The sequence below is a fragment of the Pteropus alecto genome, unplaced genomic scaffold (assembly GCF_000325575.1).
Source record: "Pteropus alecto unplaced genomic scaffold, ASM32557v1 scaffold39, whole genome shotgun sequence".
NCBI lineage: Eukaryota > Metazoa > Chordata > Mammalia > Chiroptera > Pteropodidae > Pteropus > Pteropus alecto.
This window is the reverse complement of record NW_006443568.1, coordinates 10,436,643-10,463,796: the sequence shown is the minus strand read 5'-3', so window position 1 is coordinate 10,463,796 and position 27,154 is coordinate 10,436,643. Positions and strand designations below refer to the sequence as shown.

The 27,154-nt window shown below is 35.7% G+C and overlaps 1 protein-coding gene and 1 pseudogene across 8 annotated transcripts; one reads left to right on the top strand and one right to left on the bottom strand.

Moving 5' to 3' along the window:
• Positions 1 to 112: 112 nt before the first annotated feature.
• On the top strand, positions 113 to 25,889 carry SRRM1 (serine and arginine repetitive matrix 1). Of its 8 annotated transcripts, XM_025041355.1 has the most exons (18): positions 484 to 606; positions 896 to 1,025; positions 1,880 to 2,022; positions 2,711 to 2,881; positions 3,399 to 3,514; positions 4,994 to 5,197; positions 5,639 to 5,833; positions 6,113 to 6,232; positions 8,006 to 8,280; positions 12,959 to 13,035; positions 13,570 to 13,660; positions 15,020 to 15,164; positions 15,529 to 15,570; positions 18,930 to 19,040; positions 21,056 to 21,520; positions 22,069 to 22,264; positions 24,252 to 24,461; positions 24,834 to 25,889. In XM_025041355.1, the coding sequence occupies exons 4-18, from the start codon at positions 2,726 to 2,728 to the stop codon at positions 24,936 to 24,938; spliced, it is 2,508 nt and encodes an 835-aa protein (XP_024897123.1). In that variant the 5' UTR covers positions 484 to 606; positions 896 to 1,025; positions 1,880 to 2,022; positions 2,711 to 2,725; the 3' UTR covers positions 24,939 to 25,889. The 8 variants fall into 8 exon arrangements, with proteins under 8 accessions (XP_024897120.1, XP_024897117.1, XP_024897118.1 ...); XM_025041352.1 differs by lacking the exons at positions 896 to 1,025; positions 1,880 to 2,022 and adding an exon at positions 113 to 191 and having other exon boundaries at positions 5,084 to 5,197; XM_025041349.1 differs by lacking the exons at positions 896 to 1,025; positions 1,880 to 2,022 and adding an exon at positions 113 to 191 and having other exon boundaries at positions 8,006 to 8,274.
• Positions 13,926 to 14,044, bottom strand: LOC112473011 (annotated as a pseudogene).
• Positions 25,890 to 27,154: the final 1,265 nt, after the last annotated feature.

The window sequence follows — 27,154 nt, the reverse complement described above, 5'->3', positions numbered from 1 at the left end:
GAATATTAGCTATGGTGTTTCTACTTACTTGATTACCCTGTTTTGACTGTAAAGGTCAGAAACCATTATCAGCTGACAAAAAGCAGGAATTTAACTTTGAACTCTTAATTAAAATGTGTTTCTCTTCCTGTAGGGAACAAGAGAAGAAGCTTCTGAAGCAGCTGAAATTTGCAGAATGCTTAGAAAAAAAGGTATTCTGGATAAAACTGTTTTGCACCTGTGTAACACATTTCATTCAGACATTTTGGGATTGTTCTGGAGATGCACCATATTATAATTGCTAAGGAAAACATTCATAATTAAACGTTTTCACCTTTTAGCAACAACATACACAAAATATGGCCACCAAATAAGAATAAGCCAAGTTATACCATGCCGTACAAAAAAATTCATAAGCTAAAAGGAACTTTGTTAGATAAAACTCTTAAGGGAGCTTTTAGGATTGTGAGGTTTTACTCAATAATTGCTTGCATGTTTTATCAGGTGGACATGAGCAAAGTAAATTTGGAGGTTATAAAGCCTTGGATAACAAAACGAGTAACAGAAATCCTTGGGTTTGAAGATGATGTTGTGATTGAGTTTATATTCAACCAGCTGGAAGTGAAGGTAATAATATACAGATGGTTCTTATTTCTGAATTTGTGACATAATTTTGTGTATCTATGGAAACTGAATTTTTCTATGGAATACAATTATAGGAAGGTTATTTTACAATGTTTATTGTGAAAAGAATTCACTTTGTAAACAACTATTAAGGCTGGAAGTTTAGTGAAGGTACATAGTTTTGAAAGCTACACAGGTGAAAAATCAAACTTATTGTTTGTAATTTTGCTGTTACATGTTAAGTTACTTTGACAGCAATTTTCTAATGATAATGTGATTTATGATTTAAAAGGCCTGAACCAAAATGGAAGTTATTCCTTGCGTCTGAAGTATAGCACCATCACCTTATTAGGTCACAGCAGAGTGAGTGTCCCAATGTCGCTCTGACCCAACTCCCTTGATGATGCAGTGTGTGTTTGGAGGTGAGTTGTGTAAAGTGGCCAAACATCAACAACAACAAAAAAACACAAACAGGAAAGAGCAATTGGGTAAATCTATACACTGCTCTTAAAAATTTTTACTATTATGAGATGGACGTTTATGTGAAGCATAAGGGGCAATTCTGATTTGAAAGGATATTGTTTTTAAAATAATCAAGAAACTAAAGACTTTAGTTGTAGCTGCATGTCAGCTAGTCATCAATTACATTTAGACACAGTTTTTGTTTACGTTATACTTTAACTTCAGACTGAAATTGGCAGCATTGTTAGAACCAGTTAATTGTTCCATTCTTCATACATGAGATAATATGAGATGCTAGAATTAATGTTTTAAAATTTTATTATAAGGTAGTTTGCTATTTGCACGACAACCCAAAGGCCAGTAAGATGTATCATTTGACCTTTTTGGCAAATATACCAATGTGAATTTACTTTTACATTAATCCTTTTTCCAAAGAGTTCACCCTTGTGTTTTGACAAAACAGTTGGCATTTCAACTGATAAGGTATTTATATTTTAAAAAATAATTTGGTAATTACACTTTTCTGAACATTTTTAAAGATTATTTAATTTTAAGAAAGCACTTTCTTTAATATGTATATATTTTATGTAGAAAACTAGAAACATGGGAAAACATTTTTAAAGTGATGATTAAAGATAGATTTTATTGGAGATATGCATTACTGATTTGTATTTTAGTGCATTTTTAAAAATTAAGTATCTGGTAGTATTCCCCTTGTAGTGAGCATGAGATTAAAGTTTAGAACTTTTTTAACGATCTTTTCTTTTTTTGTGGTTGTGTACTCATTATTGCTTGTTCGTCTTTTGCAATTTAGATAAATGATATAACATTAAACTCAAGGTGGTTGAGTTGCAGTAGGGAGTCGGAAGCAAGCCAAGGGAACATCTTTCTCTACAGGGGACTTGGCGATTCCAAACCCCCAAGGTTCCAAGAAGAAACTGAAGACACCTGGAATCTGTACTTGCTTTGTGCTATTGAGCTGTGCTTGTTATATGGACCTTGTTGCTTGACCAACAGATTTAGCATTAAAAAACCCAGTTATTTTTGAGAAATCTTGACCTCTTAGCCCTTTGTGGACAGTTGAGAATTTGAGGCATTGTTATAATAGATTTTCCTTATGTAGAAGTCAGGTGTTCAGCTTAGTCTTCAAAGGTTACAGAATGCATGCATAACTTGTTAGTTTTCATAATTGGACTATGAATATTTTATGGAAAGCTATCTACAGTGTTAGAGAAGTGAACAGCTTATGTACTTTTTCCATTTCTCATTAGGGGAGAATTCTTAGGTGAGCAGACACTTTTCCTTGTTAGTAAATAAATACAAGAATTTATGGATATTCCATGATGGTTTTTAAAGTTAATAAACGTAAGACCCACTAACAGCCACATAGTCTAAAAATACTTACGAAATCCACAAAGGATTAACAGGCTGCTCTGATGCTTTTGGTAGAGTGAGAGAATTTGGTAATCTGTGCTAGAGATTATGTTGCTGAGAAACTACTAGGGAAAACTTTTTAAAATAGTAAAGAATATTTATCTAAGCCCCTATGGTAGACTTAAAAAATACTAATTTAAATGAGTTTTAGCTTGGTTCATTGGTTTGTTTCGAAGTAACCTGTTTCTCTTCCTGTCATGTCTTTTTGCAGAATCCAGACTCCAAAATGATGCAAATCAACCTGACTGGGTTTTTGAATGGAAAAAATGCTAGAGAATTTATGGGAGAACTGTGGCCCCTTCTCTTAAGTGCACAAGAAAACATCGCTGGAATTCCTTCTGCTTTCCTAGAACTGAAGAAAGAAGAAATAAAACAGAGACAGGTAAGACTTTCTTTTTTTGTAACATAGATTTGAGAGTAGTATCTGGACTGCTGAGACAACTTTAGATTTTACTTGACCCAGCTAGGATCAGAATGTTGCTTTACTCTGTAATATATTTGAACATTGAGTTTTGATTCACTACTCCTTCCCTCCTAACTCAAACATTGAGTTTAGAATGTCGTTTTCTGAGAGTCCAGTGTTTTCATAGATTTTTTAAAAATAGCAGTGTAAAAGGTATGCACAAAGCTCTTCATGCAGGGAATATGTGTTAAATCACAAAAGATTAATGTGAAATAACTTTTTAAAAACGGCCATTCTCTTTAGATCAGGTATTAATTTTCAACAAGTATTTATTTAATGCCAATCTCAATGTGTGTGTGTAGTGAAGAAAGAATATGCTCTTGCTGAAAAGCAGAGACAGTTATAGCATTGGTGTGATATCAGATATGCAGTCTTCAATTTGCTTCTTGGTCTCAAATGTTCAGCTATGTTTACTTTGAAAACCTGATCTTTGCAGATTGAACAAGAAAAGTTGGCATCTATGAAAAAGCAAGATGAAGACAAAGACAAGAGGGATAAGGAAGAAAAAGAAAGCAGCAGAGAAAAAAGGGAGAGGTCTCGAAGCCCAAGAAGGTAGAATACAATGGATGTATACCTAATGTTTTATGAGTACTTTAGGTATTCAGGTATTCTGTGTGTAGAAAGTTAAAGTTAAAAAGGAAGCTGACAGTACTAAAGAAATTTCTTCTATCATACAATTTTCATGAGCTATGGCTTGTCTCTAGGCTAAAAAATTTCATCTTTCATTTGAGACACAATTTGACTAGTCATTGTCTGTAAAATCTTGAATTATTCAACTCTTAATCCTTGAATCAAAATCTAGACTTGTTTTCCATATGGCTTTAGTTTAAATGTAGTATTTAATTGAATTAATATTTTAGTACACTCCAACTTTTTTTCTTTACATTTTTTTTTATTGGAAATCTGTGCCCGTTAATTGTTCATATTATACTTTTCTAATTCCCTGTTCTGCGTTTCTTAGATGATTTGTTGAACCCCAAACAGATCATTTGTTTTCTTCTTCCTTCCAATACTGTGGTTAGGTTCTCATTTTTAAATCCACGATTCAGCTTCTACTGTATTTGTCTTAAAAGGTGAAAATTCTATTAGTCTTTTTATTTAGGGATCTGCTGGAATTAGTAAAGGGAGGAGGCAATTTCTTTGTCCTTTTTCATTTATATGTTTGATATTAAAATCTACTTATTGGGGAGCAGTATTTAGTGTTCAGCACAAATCATAGTGGTAACTACTTGACTTACTGATGAACCAGGTATACTGGTCTACTTTAAGTTAGGGAAACTACTTTTGAAAAGGAAAAGGGACTTCTCTTTCAAAAGATTTTTTGTAAGTTTGATATGTCTCTTCTGAAGAGCATATCGCTATAATTGCACTGGCCATTTTTCTGTAATACCACGGCTCTACCTGATGAACTTTAATAGGATCTATCTGCATCTAATCTGTTTTGTTGGGTTTATTATTGGACAATCTCTTTATAGTTGACCTTTGATCAACATGGGTTTGAACTGTGGGGATCCACTTGTGGCTCTTTTTCAATAAATACATTTTTCTTAATGATGTTCTTAACATTTTTCTGTAGCTTCATTGCAAGAATACGGTATACAATACATAGAACAGAAAATATGTGTTAATTGACTATGTTATTGATATGGCTTCTGGTTAACAGTAGGCTATTAGTAGTTTTTAGGGATTCAAAAGTTAAATGCAGTTCAAATTGCCTGGAGGGTGTCAGTACCCCGACCTCTGCGTTGTTCAAGGATCAGCTGTATTGAACCTAAATCCAGGGTCCCAGGTCAATGCTTTTCTCCTTTCAAGCTGGTATACTAGAGCCTGTTGTTATTCATTTGCTTGCCTTTCTGGTTTTCTCTTGGCCTTTTCTCTCAAGTAAACATGATAAGATCTTATTTCCAATGGGAACTTCTCAGATGTAAACAGCAATAGTGGAATTTAAAAGATTAATTCTCACTTCTGCCTTTACCCCTCTCCCCCAATTCACATTATTCAAAAACTTGAAAAAAATTGCTTTCATCCTAGACGCAAATCCAGATCTCCTTCCCCTAGAAGACGATCTTCCCCTGTCAGGAGAGAGAGAAAGCGCAGTCATTCTCGATCTCCCCGTCACAGAACCAAGAGCCGGAGTCCTTCCCCTGCTCCAGAAAAGAAAGAAAAGACTCCAGAGCTCCCAGAACCATCAGCGAAAGTAAAAGAACCATCAGTACAAGAGGCCACTTCTACTAGGCAAGTACATTAAAATTTATTTATAAATATCAGTTTTAGGCTATTATTAAGTGAACTTATACCTGAGTTTAACATAAAATTACTTGATTTTTTTTTAAAATAGATTTTTAAAATTAAAATCAGTTTGTAGAACAGAACTTCAGATAGTGTAGGAGAGTATAATATACCCTAAAGGTGACCACTGTTATCCTTTGGTTGTATTCTTTCAGATATTTTATATACAGTGACTTGCTTTTTTCTCAATATCTGGATAACTGCACTTTAAAAAAAACTGTGGTTAGAACTGTTAGTTGCTCACTAGATTTCATTAATCTTTTAGAGCTAGGGAGAAGTCTTCAGAGATTTTGAAAATTTTTTTAAAGAGAAATAACTTTATTTGTTGAATTGTAACTTAGGAGTCTGATTAGAAGATGGGGGAAAATAAGCTTTTTCTTTCCATAGTGACATCCTGAAAGTTCCCAAGCCTGAACCTGTACCAGAGCCTAAAGAACCTTCTCCGGAGAAAAATTCCAAAAAAGAAAAGGAAAAGGAAAAGACCCGGCCAAGATCTCGGTCACGTTCCAAATCAAGATCCCGGACACGTTCTCGCTCTCCTTCTCATACTCGACCTAGACGACGCCATAGATCCAGATCAAGGTGAGTTGTGGCTTTAAGATCTGCGTAGAGCTTAGATTTTATGTGCTACTCTCCTAAGAAGAATTAAAGAAATAGATTTAAAGAATAGAAAACATTGAGTAAAGTGTTATTCTTTAGATTTAGAGAGAATTGAGAACTTTTTCTGTGTCACAAAAATCTACATAAATGGAATTGTATCCCTTGAGTTCATTTTTTAAATGTACCTGTTGAGAAAAGCTATCAAGCAATTCATTCCGCATTCCTCATTTATTCAGGTCCTAATTTTGTTTGTTATGGCAGATCATACTCACCTAGAAGGCGGCCAAGTCCAAGAAGGCGGCCATCTCCTCGCAGAAGAACTCCACCAAGACGAATGCCTCCTCCACCAAGGCATAGAAGGAGTAGATCTCCAGTGAGACGGTGAGGGTTTCTTTTTTTTTTTTAATCTTGGAAGTGTCAGGTGTATGAAAGTGCACCATATGTTTGTTTTAAGCTAATCTTTGTATTAATGTTCTCCTGGAAGGAAGAACTTAGGAGTGATAGTAGATAACGTCTTCCAAAGAGCCCGTCTCATTTGAGGTTTAATGCTGTTTGTGCAATGAAAAATGATGTCAGTTTAGTGTTGAAAAATAAAAAATTCGCCATCTTACTGATACCTCATGTTAACTGTTACTTTTCATACCCCAGGAAATCCTATCAAAGACATTAGCCATCTTCTCTCTCTTTTTTGGCTTATAATTACCACTGGGTTCTGAAAAGTAGATGACTAAAGAGCCAGTAAGCTGCTTTTACCTGTATTAAAATAATCTGTCCATAAATTATGCTTTTGTATTTTTAAGTGTTTTTTGCTCATTATAATAATAATGAGTGCTTATTGTAAACAATTCAAACAAGTAACATAAATCTCATTCCATAGGTGTAACCATTATTAGCAGTTTGTTGTCTGGTTATTTTGAAGAGACTGGGCATAAAAGTAACCCTGTCAATATCAACATTCTTTAAAAAATTATCTTGAAATTAGCATACAGTAAAATGTTTTGATCTATCTCATTTAATAAAAACCATTGCTAAATACCCAAAATAGAGGCCTGGTGCACTGGTATCAAAGTTTTGTGGCTTCTTGACAATGTATCTTCTGTTTTTGGAAGGAGCACTGATGATTATGCTTCAGATTATACTCAGGACAGATTTTTTTGTGTTTAAGTCTAAGATATTTTCAGGGAGCCAAATCAACTTAGAAATAGGAACAATAAGCTCCATAATATTTGTTTCTGCAGTTTGAGGTTTTTCAGAATCCCATAATTTTTAAAAATATATTTTTCTTTGTGGAGGGGTCATCAAGGTATATCGAATCATTTTTATAACTTTTTAAAAATTATAGAATTGATGTTATCGATAAAGGAGACTAAAGATATAAATGGTCAGTCAATTTAGGCATCACACTTCTAAAACTGATTATTCCTATTTAGCAAAGTAATACTGATGCTTTCTAGTGCAAGATTAGTGGAAACAGCTATTTCCTATTTTGGAGTTTTGCAAACAGTGTGTTTTACTTGTGCTTACTGAGCCATTTAGCGATCAAAATATTTTGCAGATTGTGTAAGATTCCCTTTCAGGCAGTTTTTATCTCAAACTTAAGGTAGGGTTTCTTTTTTTCAGGTTCTCAGGAATTCTTCCGCCAAAGGTGAATTCTGCAGGTACACATAATTGCAACAGAACTTACCACAAATTTTGCTGCAGAATTCGAGAGGCCCCTGCTTCTAAGTTTATGTAGCTAAATGAATTCCTAATCTTGCACATCTTTTTAAAAATGTAACCTAAGGGTTGCTCGACAGTGTATTATTAAATGGAAAATACTTTGCCACCCAGATTTTGTATGCAAACTCCAAAACACTAATATTCCTAAGGAAGAGACTGGTTATTGTTTTACAGCACTTCACATCTTATAACTGGAGAGACAACTTAAGTAGACGCATTTATCAGAACAATTTATGTCTTTAGTCGTAGAACTAGCTGTTTCCTGTGCTAGGTTATGGTTTTGTTTCCCATTTTTTAAAGACTCATTTATGTGCTTAGCTACATAAACTCAAAAGTTAGATAAAAATAGCTGTATTTCTGTGTAACCTATGCATACCTGTGAGGTCGTTCTTTACACAAATGCAGTTAATGAGTATGAATACTTTTTTCCCACAGAAGGCGGCGTTCATCCGCATCCTTGTCTGGGAGTAGCTCATCGTCCTCTTCTTCCCGGTCCCGGTCACCGCCAAAGAAGCCTCCCAAGAGGACATCCAGTCCCCCTCGAAAAACTCGTAGGTTATCTCCTTCAGCAAGTCCTCCGAGGCGGAGGCATAGGCCATCACCTCCAGCAACTCCACCGCCAAAAGCTCGTCATTCCCCAACACCCCAGCAGTCAAACCGTACAAGAAAAAGTCGTGTTTCTGTCTCTCCAGGGAGAACTTCAGGTAAAGGTAAAAATCAAACACATAAAAACAAATGTTTTTTCATTTGTTTACATAGTGCTGAGTCAGTTGTTGGCCACCCACTCCCCCCTTCAAAGTATGAAGTAACTGGGTAATATTTTTTCATGTGATGTTCTTTGTAAATTACTTGGAGGCTCACCTTTTCTTTCCCACTTTAAGTTCTTGGGATTTGATGAAATAGTTTCACGTAAGTGTTTTGTTTTTAGCAATGCCCTCTGGCATGGAGTGGGTTGAGAAATGTATTACCAGCCAGGGGCCGTTTGATTTTGGGCAACTTATTGAAGTTTGTGTCATGATAGGAGATCATTGTATTACTAAGAGACCGGTTAACTTTTTTCCCCAAAGATTTTTTTGTTTGATATTTTATTCAAGGACTTCATATTCTGTTTTAATTTTTTCTTGGCCACATTGGGAAGGACACGGTGTCCTCTTAAAAGCTGATTTGTTTTTTTTTTTAATTTAGACTCTAGGCAGGGTTCTTAGTGTTGTCCTTGTTTTATTCTGTGGATTGAATTCTGAGGAATTTATGATCTGTGATCCTTCCAGGCAGGTAGAATGCATTGTTAGTCTGAGTGAAGGTTGTGGTCTGTTGGGGTTTGTTTCTTTTGCATGAAATACATACTGTAGGATCTACTTGAATCTGGCTTCTGGTACTTAGAGCTGGAATGATACAGTCTGAAAGGTGAGTAGTGAAGGGAAGGGTAAGATCTAAAAAGCTGGATTTTTAAGGAGCAACCTGCAGTTGGTTTGATCACATTTAAATTTTCGGTTTAGAAGTGAGAAAGAATGAGGATAGGCAAAATTTTGACTATATTTTAATGAATTTAATGAGATCAGAGTTTCTAATTAGCGCCCCTACTACTTTGTCTCCCCTCCCCCCAACCCTGTGACGTGTTGATAGCCAGAAAGGCAAATTTTGCTTTACTTCTTTGAACTCTTATTTTAGTGAGATATAGACAAGCTGTTAGTGAAAAGGGGGTTTGGCAGGTAATGGTAATCTGTAAAGAGTAATATATAGATTATTTTCTAAATTTTAAAAGATTAATTTAGTGTTACATAATTAAATACTATGTGGTGATTTTTGTTGCATTGGCTCTTTAGGCCAAACAGGCAGCTGGATAAGAACAGAAACCTTTAGATCTTCCAAGTTCAAGCTTAATTAAAGTATGGGAAGGGGCTTTAAGATCACATATTTTTTATAACCTCACGTCTCTTACTACCTCTTGATCAAAACTTAGGGAAATTTCAGTCTGTCTATAGTTTCTAGTGACAACATCCAAATCTGATGCCATCGTTCTGATCTATTTTTTCTATAAAGTGTTTGCACTCTTAATATGTCTTTGTATTGGAACAGAAAGCTCTCTAGTGAAAAATACTATAAATGTTACTTGTTATTTTACAAAAGCGTATCAAGTTATAATATTTCTTTTTACATCATATAGCCAAAGGGGTAATAAGTGTACCTGAACAGAATGACTGAATCCTTATTAAAATAGGTTGATTGTTAAGAATGAGGAGTTACCTTTTTTAAGGTGCATAGGTAGCAACCGTTCATGTTTTGATGTATTGTTGGGGGAGTGGCTGTTGCTTTTGGAAACAAGTCACAGTGGACAGGTATATAAGCAAGAAGTAAGTCAAAGTGGATGACAAAAGGACTAGTTCTATTCCTGTGGATTCTGGGACAGATTTTTCCATGTTCAAACAAAACCCAACCAAAGAGATGCACGGCGATGAGTGTAGTCAGAGGCTGCCTTGTGACCATTGAAGCTGATCGTTGGTTCTAACTACTTAGAAATAACTTTTTATAGTAAAAAAGCCTTCTGTGATGAGATTTCAGAGCTAGAAATGACTTTAGAGATTGTTGCCGAGAAACAGATTCTCGGGTTAAGTGATTTGGTCAGGTCAGCTAGCCAGGACTAGAATTTGAGTTCTCATTCCCATTTGAAAAATGTATACTTTGCCCAACTCTCCTACCTCGAAATGCCTGTTTTGCTTTCTGGAGGAGGGAAATAGAAGGCAGGGTGAAATTCTTTAGCTTTTTACCTCGTGGTATGATTTCAGAAATTCCTTTTTTGCAGTCTCCATGGCTAATAAGAGCAATGACAGCATTGAAATGGAATAAATTTTACTTTTGTGTTTCATGTAGTCACCAACCAGGACTTAAAAGGTTCTCCTGTTGGTAGGAGGCAAATGGAGTGAAAAGAAGGCAGGAATAGTATTTGGGGGAATTTAAGAGGTAAAGTATTCAGACTATAATACACATTTCTCATCTGAAAGGGTCCTCAGAAAGCATTTTATAGTCAATGGCATGCCATAGTTAAATCGACGTTATCTTAGTACATAAAATAGTGCTTTGAAATCGGTGGGATATTAAATTAAGTAAGTTTAAGGAGGATTTCTATCTGTGGTGGGAGCAATAGTTTTGAGTTTAGATCCTCTTAGCTATATAAACTGTACTTGTAGATACGTAATGATTATTTTAGTAATTCTGGTCACAAGGTGACTTGTCTTACAAGTGATCTTTGTGCAAGTCTGGGAGATTAATAATTAATAGGACTGTTGAAGTAAATTTAAAATTCTGGTTTTTCTGTTGACTAGAAGATTTTGACTTCATGCTAGAATGATTTTGCCTCTTGAATATGAAAAATAAAAACATTAACATAAACAATAAAATCCATTTAGACAAACCTCGATGAAATATTAACTTTATTTATAATGATAATGTGTTTCAGTTAGTCCTAGTAAACCAGAGTAGAGGTATATAATGGATACTTGTCTAATGATATGAATATATTAACAATAATTATAGACTGTTTTAGCTAAGCCCTTAATGAGATTGAATCAAGATAAAACTATAAATATGTATTTTCATGGAAAAAAAACGTAAGTAATATTAGAGTTCAGCTGTGTTATTTACTAAGTAGACATTTGCCAGGCATCTTGCAAACATAATCACATTTTTAATGTTTCTTAGGAGAAAATGCATTCTGATGTCCAAACACATTTTGGAATGCAGTTTTCCAAGGTGGCAACTTGGACATGTGGCTTTATAGATAACTGGATGCCTATAAAATCTTTTTTTAAATCAGTATTCATCTTTACTTGTGTTATAACTTGTGTTATAAAATCTTTTTTTAAACGCGAAGATTAACTAACACTTAAAAATGAGGAATACTGACCAGAAAAAAATAGCCTCATCCTTAAAAATTAAAAGTATTTCTATTTTATTTCTTTGAATTTGTTAAAATACAAGTTTTAAATGTCTTATTGCTACCATATTTCATCATAATTTGGAGTTAACCATTCTTTACCTAATCCATTGTTTATCCAAAATACTTACTAGGCAGAAACATTAATAAAATGCTGGTCATTTTAAAAGTACAGTGGTAAATTTCTCCAGTTTGACTACTTCAGCAAAGATGAGATTGCTATTTTAGAACTTTAGTTCTCTAAGTTACTGCTCCTTGAGTAAACCTTTACAGAATTCTGAATATGAGTGTCTGTTAAATGAAATGTGTCTGCATTCTAGATCCCAAAACAGTAGTAAGGAACTTGAGGTGTGAAGGTCCCACTGTCTTCCAGTTTAGTTCTTAGAGTAATGTTTTCATATGATGTTTCAGGTTAATCTATGGTAAGGTTAATGATTCTATCTGTGTACTTCTGATTTTAGTTGAAGCATTCCATAGATATTATAAACAGAGCTAGTAACAGTTGGAAATTAAAGCCTATGTCCTAGGAATAGAATCTCGGGTTCAGATCCTAGTTTCCTTATGCTATCTGTGACTTTGAAATTAATTCTTTTTAAACCTCAGTTCCTTTTGTAAAATGGATGTTGTTAGTAACTACTTAATAATACAGCAAGCATACAAAAGGTGGTTGTATGCTTTTTCATAATTTTCCATGCAATTGGGAAAAGAAAAGTTGGATAATTCATAAGATACCCACAGCTCTTCTCTACCTTAGGTTATCTCAGAACTGCTGCTGCTGCTTTCCCCTCCCTCCCCTACTTTTTAGCTTTGGAAAGAATCCTCCAGCCTTAGTATTTAATTATTTTTCCCATTGTGAATGTCTAGCTTTTTATAGGTAGTTCAAATCTGTCATGCTGCTGTGAATGTTATGCTCTACATTAAGAGCCTACAATCCTCTTGGGTGGCTAGTTCATTCCTCTACTGCAGATCTGGTTTCTTCATCATTTATCACTTTTATTTAACTTTTCTGAACTCACCTATAATAGATGTTTGAAAGCTTTTATGCTGTTGAGGCTTCCATAGAGTATGTTTAAATTGGGTTGCACACAAGTTTGCTGAGCTGAATGTCATATACATAGTGTAAAGCTTGTCCTACCCAGAAACAGCTTCCAGTTTCTCTCAACTATTTTCTCTTTGGAAGAATCTCAAGATTCAAAAATCATAGAACTTTTTGAGAGTTTTCATCTAACATTAAAAAATTCTTGGTTTCAAAAAAAAAAATTGTTTTCATTTCAGGTATTGTTCAGATAATGACAAAAAGGTCTTACAGAATTTAATAATTCTCAGTAAATTCTTTATGAGAATAGTCATACCTGTTTTTGTACTGTTAGGATGTCTTGTGATGCTTTTTTTCCCTTGTATGTAAGTGGGGGTTTTTTATTGTTTATTTTTTTTGTTTGTTTACCTTAACTCTTTAGTGACAAAACATAAAGGTACTGAGAAAAGAGAGTCCCCTTCACCAGCACCCAAGCCTAGAAAAGTAGAGTTATCTGAATGGGGTAAGTGTCTGTGTGTGTGTGTGTGTGTGTGTGTTTGTAGCTGAATTAGCTTTGTTGTTGCACATTTGTTCATCCCCGTTTAGTTAAAGATTAGTTACAGGATATTGCTTAGTGCTTAAGAGCTAGGACTCTGAAGTCAGACCAACCTGGTTTGAATCCCACACTTCACTACTTAACTCCATTTTTGTTTAATTACTTAATTTATCTGAGCCTCATTTTTTTCATATCTGAAATGTGAATATCATCCCTTTAGGGTTTTGTTGTTTCACTGAAATGTTTATAAAGTGCTTGGCATCCAGCCTGACCTGTTGCAAATGCCTAAATAAGCTTGAGTACATTTGGTGATTGAGAGTCTAAATTGGCATTTTAAGCTCCTCTGCAAAAATTAATAAATAAATAATAATACATGGTAGTTGTATTGCTTCACCCAACCAGATAAAAGGTTTAAGAGGCCATATTCAATCCTATTCAAATATGTTATATTTTCTGTATGCATAACTAAAGAAACACTTTCTAAATGCATCCATCTTTCAGAAGAAGATAAAGGTGGCAAAATGGCTGCAGCAGATTCTGTGCAACAAAGACGCCAATACAGACGACAGAACCAGCAGTCTTCATCTGGTATGGACAATGATTAAATTTTTTCTTCCTGCTTAGAAAAGTATAGTTTTTTTCCCCATTCCCCTGTCTTATTCCCCAAAGCTTTTATTTAGAAATTATGCACATATAAACATCTGTAGTTTAAAAAGAAAAAAAAAAATCCACACAAGCTCAAGCTATAGGTTATGCTGCCTGCGTTTGTTTGTTTATTAAGGCAAGGCAACCCTTGGTTGATCTCACAGATTGCAAGGACCTCTGATGTTTTATTTTTATTTTTTATTTTTTACATCTACAGCACCTGGTCTTCCAAGGTGGTCTCCCATCCAAATACTAACCAGGCCCAACCCTGCTTAGCTTCCGAGATTAGACAGGATTGGGCTTGTTCATGGTGGCATGACCATAGACTGCCTGCGATTTTAATGTAATATCTAGACCTGTTTCCCTATTCCTATGGATCTGCCTTCTTTGTTATAATATACTATAATTTAGTGAGCCAGTTGCCTCTTTGGACATTCAGGTTATTTCTGTTTTTGTGAGTGTGTGTGTACTGTGTAAATATATCTGTAAAATATTAATTAGAAGTGGAATTTCTAAATTAGAATATGTGCATAGAAAGCTGGGTTTTAAACCAGGTGTTCTGATTTTTAGATCAGTTGGTATTTGTGACAGTCTGGGCACACTACCTTTGCTTTGCATTTATAAAATGGAAACCAAAGCATCCCACAGTAGCAGAAAGTCAATTAAAAGTTATTTATGTAGCTTTTACAACTTTCTTAAGGCGAGGTTAATCATGAAAGGGTTTGAAAATGTTTATAGGTCTTGGGAGTTTTTGGTACCTGGGACTTTGTTTTAAATTTGAGTTTTGATATTTGGGGAACAGTTGTTAATTATTTTCAGTTTAAGGAAACCATTTGCAAGCAATTGAAGTTTTTCTCCTTGCAGTCTTAGACATTTGTCACTAGGCCTCATACATATTTTTCTTTGTTTGATAAATGCTAAGGATATAGAAATAAGCCATTCAAACCCTAATAGGGTTTTCCATAGCCTTAAAAAGTGCTTAGAGTAAAAAGAATCAAGTGATTGCTTAAGGTGCTTTTTATGCTTTACTTATTTGGAAAATTGCCTGATCCTTAAAAGACATTGTCTTATTGAATTGTGCTGTGGAAATGATTGATTTATATATCTCATTTATATAGTAATGTATATTTATGTTTGGCTTTCAAGTCATTGAGCAAATATTGATACTGCCTTTGTTCAAAAGTGATAGCTTGTATACGTGCTCACTTATGTTAGTGGACACTATCTACTTAGATTCAGAAAACGTAGACAGACTTTTAAGCACAGACGTACTGAAATATTTTATTTATTGTGTAATTATAGATTCTGGCTCCTCCTCTTCCTCAGAAGATGAGCGACCCAAGAGGTCCCATGTGAAGAATGGTGAGGTAGGCAGGCGGCGCAGACATTCCCCTTCCCGGAGTGCCTCTCCATCACCTCGAAAGCGCCAGAAAGAGACCTCTCCTCGGTAATGTCTTTTCTTCGATGATCTTCACTGATGTTCCATGGGGGTGGGCTACGGTCTTATTTTAGAATTTGGTTAACTCCTTCATTTTAAGGACTCACACAAGGAAGTGGTCAGATTGGGGGGCTTTGGGGGTTTTCTTTGCTCTCTTTGGTGGTTATTAGCTAATTAACGAGAACTTCATAAGTTTTGTGCCACCATGTCATATGTGTGCATGACCAGAAATATACCAGTTAAGTTATAGCATTAATTCCTGAATGTCTGAACATTTTAAAAATATATCTCCATTAGTGATAATTTAACGCCATTGAAGTAAATAATTTGGTGAACGGAATTCTTGACATTTGTTTTTCTCCACTGCTCTCAGGATGCAGATGGGAAAGCGATGGCAATCGCCAATGACTAAAAGGTTGGTTAGACACTACTTTGTAAATTAGGGTTACATGTCAAAGTTTATGGCTTAATTTACTGTTTAGGTGACCTTATTCCATTCCTAGGTATACAGTGGGTATGGCTACGGAGAAGTTAAGCTATTTTGGTTTGATTTTATTTCTTTATACATCAAATTAATAATAGAATTGTACACAGTGTTCATTTTAGGGCCTTGTTTGAAGTTAGCTTTTTGTGCAGTTACAGTATCTGGTTTTTCCAAAGGTAGGATAATAATAGTTCCTTAGTTTTAGTGGGAAAGGACTTTATGTTGATGTTAGGGATGGCGAGAAAAACCATGGAGACACTTAAAAAAGTAGGAGAGGAATGTAAGGCTTTGGCCCTTGTTCGGTGTTTCTTATAGTAGGAAGATAGGTTTGCATATCCTTATTGAACCTTTTTGATTATCACTGTCTTTGTGACCATAAAACCATAACATTTTACAGTCAATTTATACTCAGAAATCTCTATATTAGGCCTATCTCATGAGCGAAGTGACAAAGACCTGGGTCACTGACGTTGTACCATTATACTATCTTCATTAGTCTTCTAGTTTTGGGGGGTTAGCTGCCACTAAATTTCTAAGCATTTATCCTTCCTGAAACTAGCACATGGTATTATTTTTGGCTCAGTTTTTGAAGCTGTGTTGTTTTAGGTGGTCTCATTAATGAGAGTATTTTCTTGGAAAGGTTCTTTGGAACCAGTCAACAATGTTAGTAGTGGAGCAATTTACACTGTGGAAGTAATTGTTACTTGTCAATAAAACACAAAAAACCGAAAAGAGATAAATTTAGGTGCTCAAGGTATTCTCTTTCTACCTGTAATTACCCCTAGCTTTTGTAAAATTGCTAGTACAGCAGCTAAAAAATGACTTCACAAAATCAGATTAGTGGTAAGATTTTTTCCCTTCCTTCTTCCCCTACCCATGATGGAACTATTTACTTTACCAGAAAGTGATTTCGCACTAAAATGATATCAAAACTAATGTTTATTACTGTGCTCCAAGATGTTTTGTTTCTCATTAAAAAAGTTCTAAGTTATATTAGTAGCCTCAAGTTTAATGATGTTAGAAATTGCTGTCAGATGTCTAGAATTTAGAGATGGAGAAATAATTATTTGAAATCATTCTTCAGTATTTATTGTATTTTAAGAGGGGAAATTCAGCCTTGGTTTCAAATATTTTATGTATACATAAACACAGAAAAGTGTAACATTTTCTATGCTTTTAAACAATTGTCTTTGGTTATTGAACACCCCTTAACTTATGTTTAGTGTAGTTGATGACATCTTAGGTAGTTGTCACATCTCTATTACCAGCATAACTAGTGAAGTGAGATTGCTCTGAAGAGATCACTGCAGAGATAGCAAGCTGGCTCCTTCTTATGATACTCATCTATTCCTAAATTCTTGAGAAGCTAAGGGCTATATCACATATCGAGGCTTATTGAAACTGATTCTCACACAGTTTAGGGGGAAAACTTTGCTACTCAACAATTTCTGTACACATTTGAAGGCGTGACTTGACATTAGTAATCAGTAATGAGAAAATGCTTAGCTTTTTTTTAAACCCCTGAAGTGTGTGCCTTATCAGATCAGTTAAGAAAATAGCCCTTAGGTCATAGAGCCATGAATGTATCTGAACTTCACTTATAAATGATGATCAGATTTTTCTGGCAGTTCCTTAAGTTAACACTACTTTGGTTATGGTTTTATTTTTATTCTCTTTTTGATTATTCTCACATAGAAACACAGGATATTAAAGGTCATCACTGAAAAAGGGACCTTTTAGTAACTAAGCTTTTCATTTTACAAATGAAACAGGCATAAAATAAATATCTTGGGTCATTAATGTATCATAATAGATTCTAATCTGAGTCTAATTTTTAATAAGAATTTCTGATTAAAATTTGTGACCTGAAATTGAGAGAATATTTAAAGAGAATCCACATAATCAAAATGTAATAGCCCCTTATGCTTTTATACCTATTGATAGCATCTCAAGAGTTCTGGTTTATGTCACCTCGTCCTCAAAGTTTGCAAATGTAAACCTTTGCTTTTTTCTTTTTAAGTCAAAACCCAGATATCTTTTCCAGTTTGAAATTTTCATTGCCTCTTGAAACAATACTGTAGCCATCTTGTTTCTCCAGGTCTCATAATTCTGATGAACCCTGCTGTTGAAGTGTTTTCTCCTTTAACTGTCTTGTCTTGTAATTAATAGTTTTTGTTTATATTTCATTTCTCTGAAGCTTCTCTGTCTTAACATGTCACCTCTAATAGTTAGATTTTAAACCTGCAAGCCTTAGTCCCCACAAGGCATAAACAAATAGAGATTGAAAACTAATAATTTCAGAAGTTTCTATGTTCTGTTAACAGAGCTCTTAGTCTGAAAGGGGAACCAAGACTAGTAAACTTCAGAAAATATTTTTAGATTCACAGGAATCCTGTACTGGGCAAGAAATTAAGAATTAACATTATTTAACTTTTTTATATACACAAACTTAACCAAAAGGTGGCAAATGGGCTTAGTGTATGTTTTAATATATTTATAGGGAGATTGCTACGAGTTAGTCTAGTTGATAAAATCATAATTTCAGGTGTTTTTTGTGTTGATTGTGTTATTGAGCTCAGATTAAGGTGTTTGATCTTTGTCTCTATCTTAACCAAATTACTTTCAGTGATAGCTTTTAATGCTCAGATGACTTTGGTCCTTTGTCTTTGGGACAGTGTTAGTAGTATACAACTCTTGAACAGTGGAAATTTAAAAAAATCAAGAACTATGAAGTAGTAACACCCAGATTAGGGACTTTAAGCTGCTGGTGACTATTAAAAGTTTTGATTCTCTATTAGAACATTGAATTTTTCTAGGCTTTAATGCACTTGTAAAAAGGAATCAGAAAATCACCTGGAAAGAGCCTGTTCGGAATATTCATAGCTCAGATCTGGTGAACACAGAGCTCAGATAAGTTTCCCAGGTGATTGTGGCGTGCCTGCCAATTTTAAAACAGTGCTCTAAGGCAGTGTTTTCAAACATTTTTGCTACGTTATGTTAAGGTTTTTGTCATAACGCAGACTATGTAATTATACACTGAAACAAAAATTTCACAAAACAATCTTTACCCTTATTACAAGTAACAGACTCTGATTTTCTATTTTTTAAAAAATGCTGGTTGTTACCCATGGTCTTAGCTACTGGTCTTGACCTGTAGTCTGAAGAACACTGCTCCAATGGGTAGAGTAACAGTTGCTGCACTTTGGGTTTACAAAGATTGAAACTCATCTGGTGCACTTGATTATAAATGCCACTAACTCAGAATCAACTATAATTCTTCTTTGGTTTAGTGGTAGACGGCGGCGAAGCCCCTCCCCACCGCCCACCAGAAGACGCCGGTCTCCTTCTCCTGCTCCTCCTCCCCGACGGCGCAGGTCTCCCACACCGCCACCCCGACGAAGGTGCTGTCAGATAGGCTTATTAGAGAGCTATGACTCTTCAGGATCGAAACACTTCATTAGGGTGACATCGCTCAGCCATTCACAAAACACCACAGATTATATGATTCCATTTATGTGAAAAGTCTGGAACACAGAAATCTGTAGATAGAAAGTGGATTAGTGTTGCCAAGGTGGTAATGGGGAGTGATAACGATTGTTCAACTGTATACTAAAACTATTGAAATGTACACTTTATTTAAATGGGTGGATTTTATGGTATGCGAATTATGTTAATGTTGTTAAATACATTAGGCAGAAACTCTGTTTAGTGATTACAAAGAGAAAAATATTAACTTATTGAAGACTTTCCAGCAGATGCCTTCTTAACTAAGGAATCAAAGTTAACATACCCAGTGATACATATTGGCATCACACAATTCCTAGATATCTCCGTAGAATCCTTACCAGTTACGCAGAACCTCAGTCTAATTATGAAATATCAGACAATCTCAATTTGAAGGTCATTCTAGGGAGGAATTGACCAGTAAGTCCTAAAAAATGTCAGTCATGAAAGACAAACTGAGTAACAGTTACAAATTAGCAGGAACTTTGGATATAAGACAACTAAATGCAATGTAGGATTCTGATTTTTGGAACCTGGGACAGAAAAAGGACATTACTGGAAAATAGGCGATAGTGATATTTTAATATCAATTGAGGTTGATTTAAGTTCTGATGATTTTTCTATGGTTATATAAGATATTAAGTGGCAAATCGCCACTTTTTGTAGCTCTTATGTAAATCTAAAATGATTTCAAAATTAAAAAAGTTACAGAAAAAAATTATAATGGTGTTGCTCAGGTATGTTACCAAGCAGTGTAATGGCAACTACCATTCTTGAATGCTTGTTATGTGCCAGGTGAAGTGCTAGATGCTTATGTGCTTTATTGCCAGTCCTCAATGTGACCTTGTTTGGTGGGTGGTATTGTTCTCATATTCAGGTGAAGGAATGGAGGTTCAGAGTTATTAAAATTGCGCATGGGCAAAAGTGGAACTTCACTCTACCATGTTGCCTAAAAGATAATGGCCTAGTATAAATGTAATTCTAGCCAGGAAAATAATTTGAGCTCAAGGTCTGAAAGTTTCAAGAGCAAATTAGATAGTTGGACCTGTTACTTATTTTCAGGCCTAATTCCTAAGAGGCAAGTAAGGGTTATGTAGGAATTTAGCATTAAGAGGAAGACCAGGTTGGAGTATGACAGGGATGCTTCCTGCCTAGCAGTGGCTAGAGTCCAAATGCCAATTCAATAAGGGTACCACATAGAAGAGAACTCTTAATGCACAAACTTCGTAAGTTGACTTCAGTCAGTAGAGTCTTGCTAATGTAGGTGTCTAGTTATTATATAATGATACAGAGTATTCCGTTTCCTCAAAGCAGTACAAGATTCTGTTCTCCAAAAAAACATTAAATTGAATTCATATGGATAAGGTTAAATGATGTGACAAATCTGAATTCATTCTGAAAACTAAATTTCTCTATTCAGAATGTCCTACTTGGTAGTCATCTATGATAAACAGGAATAATTACTTTAAATGAGGATAGAGGTATAGCATTTCTACTTAGAAATCTATTCCCTTGCCTGGTGCTAGTACAGTACAGGCATACCTCGTTTTATTGAGCTTTGCAAATACTACGTTTTCATTGCCATCAAGGCAAGATCTTCCCCCAGCAAAATGACAACTTTTTTTTTTTTTTTAGCAGTAAAGTATTTTTAAATTTATATATCTTTTTTTTAAAAAAAATGGCAATGTTATTGCGTACTTAATAGACTACAGTATGGTGCAAACAACTTTTCGTGCCCTGGGAAACCAAAAAATTTGGCTTGGTTTATTGCAATATTCTCTTTATTCTGGTGATCTGAAACTAAACCTGCAATACCTGTGGGGTATGCCTGTGTAGCCATAATTGCTGGTTAGTTTGCTTTGTATAGTGCTTCTTTGTTGGACCTCTCAGCTTAATGATGTATTTTTTCTAGGACTCCTTCTCCTCCTCCACGTCGACGTTCACCTTCCCCAAGAAGATACTCTCCTCCAATACAGAGGAGATACTCTCCTTCCCCACCTCCAAAGAGAAGAACAGCTTCTCCCCCACCCCCTCCTAAACGAAGGGCATCGCCGTCTCCACCACCAAAGCATCGGGTCTCCCATTCTCCACCTCCCAAACAAAGAAGCTCCCCAGTCACCAAGAGACGTTCACCTTCATTGTCATCAAAGCATAGGAAAGGGTCTTCCCCGAGCCGATCTACCCGGGAGGCCCGATCACCACAACCAAACAAACGGCATTCGCCCTCACCACGGCCTCGAGCTCCCCAGACGACCTCAAGTCCTCCACCTGTTCGAAGAGGACCGTCACCTTCACCCCAAAGAAGGCAGTCCCCATCTCCAAGCACTAGGCCCATTAGGAGAGTCTCCAGGACTCCGGAACCCAAAAAGACAAAAAAGTAAAAACATTTTATGCTTTTTGGTTAGGAACTCTCTCCTTGTGTTTGGAAGCTTTTTTTCCTTTACTAAGAAATTACAGAAAAGAATAAGCTGTGAACACAAACTTTTGAGACATTCTAGGTACTATTCAGAGATCTTTTTCTATTTTAAGGATAGTTCCTTATGGCATAAACTCAATGCCGTAGGATTTTTACTTGGTTTTTAGGAGTATCAGGTTAATTGAGGGTGTACTTCCAAAAGTAAACTCTGAAGTGATGCATAGAACATTTCTTGGATGTCTACGTGAGACTGATAAAAGCAGTCTTAAATACAAAGAATTGGCATTGTTACTTTAATATAGGAAGAATCATTGGAATAGAAAGAAGTTTGTAGAGCTTAGATGGAGACTTAGATGATATAAATCTGAGTTAGTAGAATCAACCAGCAAACTAAGGCCCGTAAAGTATTTAAAGTTTCTGACCTGATTGTATAATGGTAGTCGTTTATTCTCTCTTAGGAAAGATCTCTGTTCTTCGATAATAAATGTTTTGTTTTTCCTTTAATCTAGGGCTGCCTCACCAAGCCCTCAATCTGTAAGGAGGGTCTCATCTTCCCGATCTGTCTCAGGATCTCCTGAGCCAGCAGCTAAAAAACCCCCAGCACCTCCATCTCCTGTCCAGTCTCAGTCACCCTCTACCAACTGGTCACCAGCCGTACCAGTCAAAAAGGCTAAAAGCCCAACACCCAGCCCATCGCCGGCAAGGGTATGTGTCTACCCTGTCTTGGACATCCTTTATAATTGTATATGGTCATTTGGAAGCAGAGAAAATTTTTTGTAGCTCAGGAGCATTTTTTGTGGTTCAGGTAGACTTCAGGGAGGCACCATTAAGCGATGGTGATTGCATCAGCAATTCATGCTTAACAGTCTAGCCACCCATTAATTTGTGATGTGTGTAGTCATGTTAAACTCCAGAACCTTGGTGGTCGAGATTAGACTATATCGAAAATCTTTAAGAACAAAAGAAAGAATTGCCCATGATTCTGTTATTGAGGGAGAAAGCACCTTAGTTTTTCTGCTGGTTTCTCTAGTGTTTGACACATTTGGGGATACCTAGTTACGATCTCACAAATCAGTAAAGCTTTAAATCATAAGTTGAATCTATTAATAATGATTCAGTGTTTATAAAGGAAAAAGTATGTATCACAAAAGATACCAAAAGTTGACAGTGGGTTACATGTTAAGGGAATGTTGAGTAATTTGAATTTTTCTTCTTTGCTCTTTAATGCTCTTATTTTCCCTCCAATGGAAATAACATACAATGGAAATAACAATTGTCCCTTGAACTGTGCGGGTTCACTTATACCTGTGGTTTTTTGTTCATTTGTTTTGCTTGTTGGCTTTCAATAAATACACAGTCAGCTGTTGATATCCCCAGGGGTTGCATCTGCAAATTCAGCCAACCCCAGATAAAATGAATGTGGAAGGCCGACTGCATTGTTTTTAAGCCATTTTTGTAAGGAAGAGTTCTGGATTTTTAGAATCCGTGGGGTTTCCTGGAGCCAATTCCCCTCTGATACTGAGGGGTGGCTGTAATTAAGTTTGGGGTGGGGGGGGTCAAAAGTTAATATGCGAATTTCTGACTTCATGGAGGATTGACGCCTCTAACCTTAATTTTATTCACGGGTCAACTATATATTATTTCTATAAGAAAAAATGAATGTTAAAATCTGAAATAGTAGATGGAATGGAAAGTACTTTATTGTCCTACATAGTCTTGTTTTGGGCAAGCTACATAAGAATACCACTCTTTTTGACATTGTCAAGTTTAAATATTATTAGGGTGCACTATTGGAGTGTAAACCTTTTTTCCCTTTTATGATTTTGGACAGATTGCTGTATTGTATAAAATCAGGGGTTAAATGTCCAACTAAATAGGGTTGACTAAATTATTGTGCAAATTAACTGAATAGATTGGGGGATTTTAAGTCATTGCTTAGAAACGTGAAATGTGAAATTTAAGAATTACAGATTAGATTCAATTATAGCAGAGCCTGCCCTTTGCTTAATTTGGCACGTACGCAGTAAAGAATAAACCACTTCCATTCTAGAGATAGGAGAGATCAGAGACATGGCGTTCATACAAGCATGTATTTAGAGTAATAACCATATCAGAGCAATGTAAATCCATGCCCTATAGGCTAGTAGTGTGAGTGATTTACAGATATACCCATTTAATCACCACAACAGCTTTATCAAGGATTATTACACACAGTTTAGGTTGGCTCAGGAAAAAAGCCGAGCAGATTTGTCTGAGGTCAGATAGTTACTAGATTCAGAAACCAGAATTCAGCTTAAGCCTACTTGAGTTCAGAGCCTTCTCTTTCTGTTACACATGATGCTTTTCCTTAACATCTGGAGACAGACCCTGACTCACTGCAGTCATGGAGACCTGACTCAGCTTGTGGTCAGGAAACCTGGTTTAATATGAAGTTAGTTGGTTAAAATTGGAAAAAACCAGTTATCTTCAAGGTTCATTTTGACTCAAAATTGGTGAAGAATATCTTTGCTTTCAATGCGGTTCCCATCTCTAGGAGCACTTTTATTAGTGGTGATTGGCCTTGGGCCTTTTATTCCCCTGAAGCCTTAAGAAATCTTGACGTTTGGTCCATTTAGTTACTTCCTTGAGGAAATGTTCAGTTGGACAGAATTTTAATGATCGATTTTATTGCTGTAATTTTTTTGATTTATAGAATTCAGACCAAGAAGGAGGTGGAAAGAAAAAGAAGAAAAAGAAGGACAAGAAACATAAAAAGGATAAGAAGCACAAGAAACACAAAAAACACAAGAAGGAAAAGGCTGTGGCTGCAGCTGCTGCAGCTACTGTGACCCCTGCAGCCATTGCTGCTCCCACGACCACATCAGCACAGGAAGAGCCAGAGGCAGAGCCAGAGCCTAAGAAGGTATTTGTGGACACACTGTCTTGTGGTTTATACAAGTGGGTGGATTTGATTTTGAAAAGTAGCTAAATGATTTTTCTAATGATCAGCTACTTGAATGATAATTCTATTGATCTGTTTCTTGATGACCTATCAAGAACAGGAATTTGCCAAGACTAGGGATGAGAATATGAATGGCTGCCAAAAAAGCCTTGTGCATATTTTTAAAATCACTTCGAGATATAATTAACATACCACATAATTTAGCCATTTATAATATATGGTTCGGTGGTTTACAGCATATTCATAGAGTTGTGCAGCCATCATCGCAGTTTGATTTTGCTCTGTACTCAGTGTCTTGTGAGTTTAACAATATGACCTTTCTGGGTTTTCTAGGAGACTGAAAGTGAAGCTGAAGATAACCTTGATGACTTAGAAAAGCACCTACGCGAAAAGGCCCTGAGATCAATGCGGAAGGCTCAAGTGTCCCCACAGTCTTAGGTGGAAATGTTTGTTATGATGTAAATTTTATTTGGTTTGTACTCAATTCAATTTCAAAATTGCTAAAATGTGTTTGAGCTTTAGACTATAACATTTGTTGTAATAATTGCTAGGTTGAAGTTCACCATGTAAAAAAGGGCATGGATTTACATTGCAAAAGGTGTCCACAGTGTATTAGTGACATTCTTTCATTGACAGCTGACATAAATTCATTTAGAGTGAAATATTTTAAGCCAAAAAAAAAATCCCCTTTTTAAAAAAGGGGGTTTAAATATTGTTGGCATTCTTATGATTTCTTTAAATGCCCCTTACTATCTCCAGAAGTTTTCCTTTTTTTTTCTTTCATTTTTCTTTTTTTTCCCCATTACTTTTTTTCATTTGAGTCTTAGCACCCATTTAAGTTATGCTTCCGACCTTGTATGGTTTGCAAGCTTGCCCAAAAATAAGACCACTGTTGAACTACCACAAAAGTATAACATGAATATTTTAATGCCACAATCTTTCCTGTTGCCTGTGGAGTCTCTGCTGAAATGAATCAGGATTCGAGCTCTAGGATGAGACAGAAAATGAAAGCATGTTGTTTGCCAGGACACTGTGGGTTTATATTGATGTGTAACAAGTTGATTTGGAACACTGGAATTTCATCCTATTCTGTTGTGTTTTTTTTTTTTTTTTTTTTTTTTGTAAAGGCAATTAACTAGTCCCAGGAAGGATCCTTCAGTTATATAAAATTTGTTTTATGAAATGTCATGGCTCCATTCATAATTTTGTCTTATTCTTCCAATTGATATATACAACTTTCAGAGCTCTTGTATTTGGAAGGCTGGAAGGGCCCAGACTTTGAAATAGTGTCTCGTTTTCACTGTTTTTGTTTTTGTTTTGTTTTGTTTTTTTAAACTAAAGCTATATAAAGCTTGTGGATTAAACAGAATAAATTTCTAAATTTAAAAATGTTGGCCACTCACTTTTACTTATCTCAATTGCAGGAACTATCTACCTTAGAGATCTTGCGGTGCCTACATTTTTACCTCTTTGGCACTTTGGGCAGAGTGAAGGGCAAGAGAAATAAAAGGTGGTAAATTTGTTTTACCATCTTTATTTTAATAATTAATGTGGTAAGTGCTGTGAAGGGACGGTGCATGGTGTGATTGGAACATATAAAATGGGCAAGGCGAGTCAGCCAGGTGTGGATGAAGAGTTCCAGACAGAGCAAACTGTATCTACACCCTGAGGCAGGAGGAGCCTGGCACATTCCAGGGAGTAAAGGCTAACGCAAAACTGAAGCAACTTCCCTCTCGGTGTGGGTGTGCGTTTGATGTTTGACTCTCCACAATCAAGTCATTTTTGGATTTAAGATTTAGCAGAACAATTAATTTGAGGAAACTTGGAGTCGATAATATTTAAAGTAAAGAAGCATGGAAAAAGGGGTTTTTGGCACCACGAATCTAAGCTGAGCAGGTCAACACATAGACAGTTAATTTGATTATAGTTTCTGGCAGTTGAAGCAAAAAGGAAAAAGAAAATGTCTATACATCTCAATTCCAGGAAAACTTAGGTTTGTTTTTGTTTTTGTTTTTTACCTAAAGGACATGAACAGAAAGGGGCCGTTTTTACAGGTTGATTTTTAGAGTGATTTGCAACAAGGCAAAAAAGTTTAAGCCACTTCTGTAGGGACTGAACTTTAAATCTAGTGATGAGTAATAGAATCTCATGTGTGTGCAGCAACCTAAGAGTTTTCAAGGATCTTTCATGGGACTTTTCTTTCAATTTTATGATAATATGATGGGACAGCACAGAATATCTAGTTTTTAAGATGGCTGTTGTGACTTAATCCCTTCCAATATGAACAAACCAATGGTCATCCCTGGGGTACTTGAATACATCTAGCCAATCCATTCATTTACTTGTCCCTTTATTCAATAGGCTTTTATCCCTTCACTTGACTGAACTGCTCTTGTTAAGGTGAGCAGTAACCTCTATTTTGCCAAAGCAAATGATTAAGTCCCAATCCTTATGGTACTAGCCCTGTGGGCAGGATTTGACTCCGATGTCTCCTTTGCTGAAACACTCTTCACTTGAATACTTTCTTCACTTGGGTTCTAGGAGGCAACGCTGGTTTGCCTTTTAGATGCAACAGCAGTGTCTTCCTGCCTTGTTAGCTGTCCTTTTTATCTCAAGTGGATTCTTTCAAGCATGAAGTGATGGAGTTTGTCTTT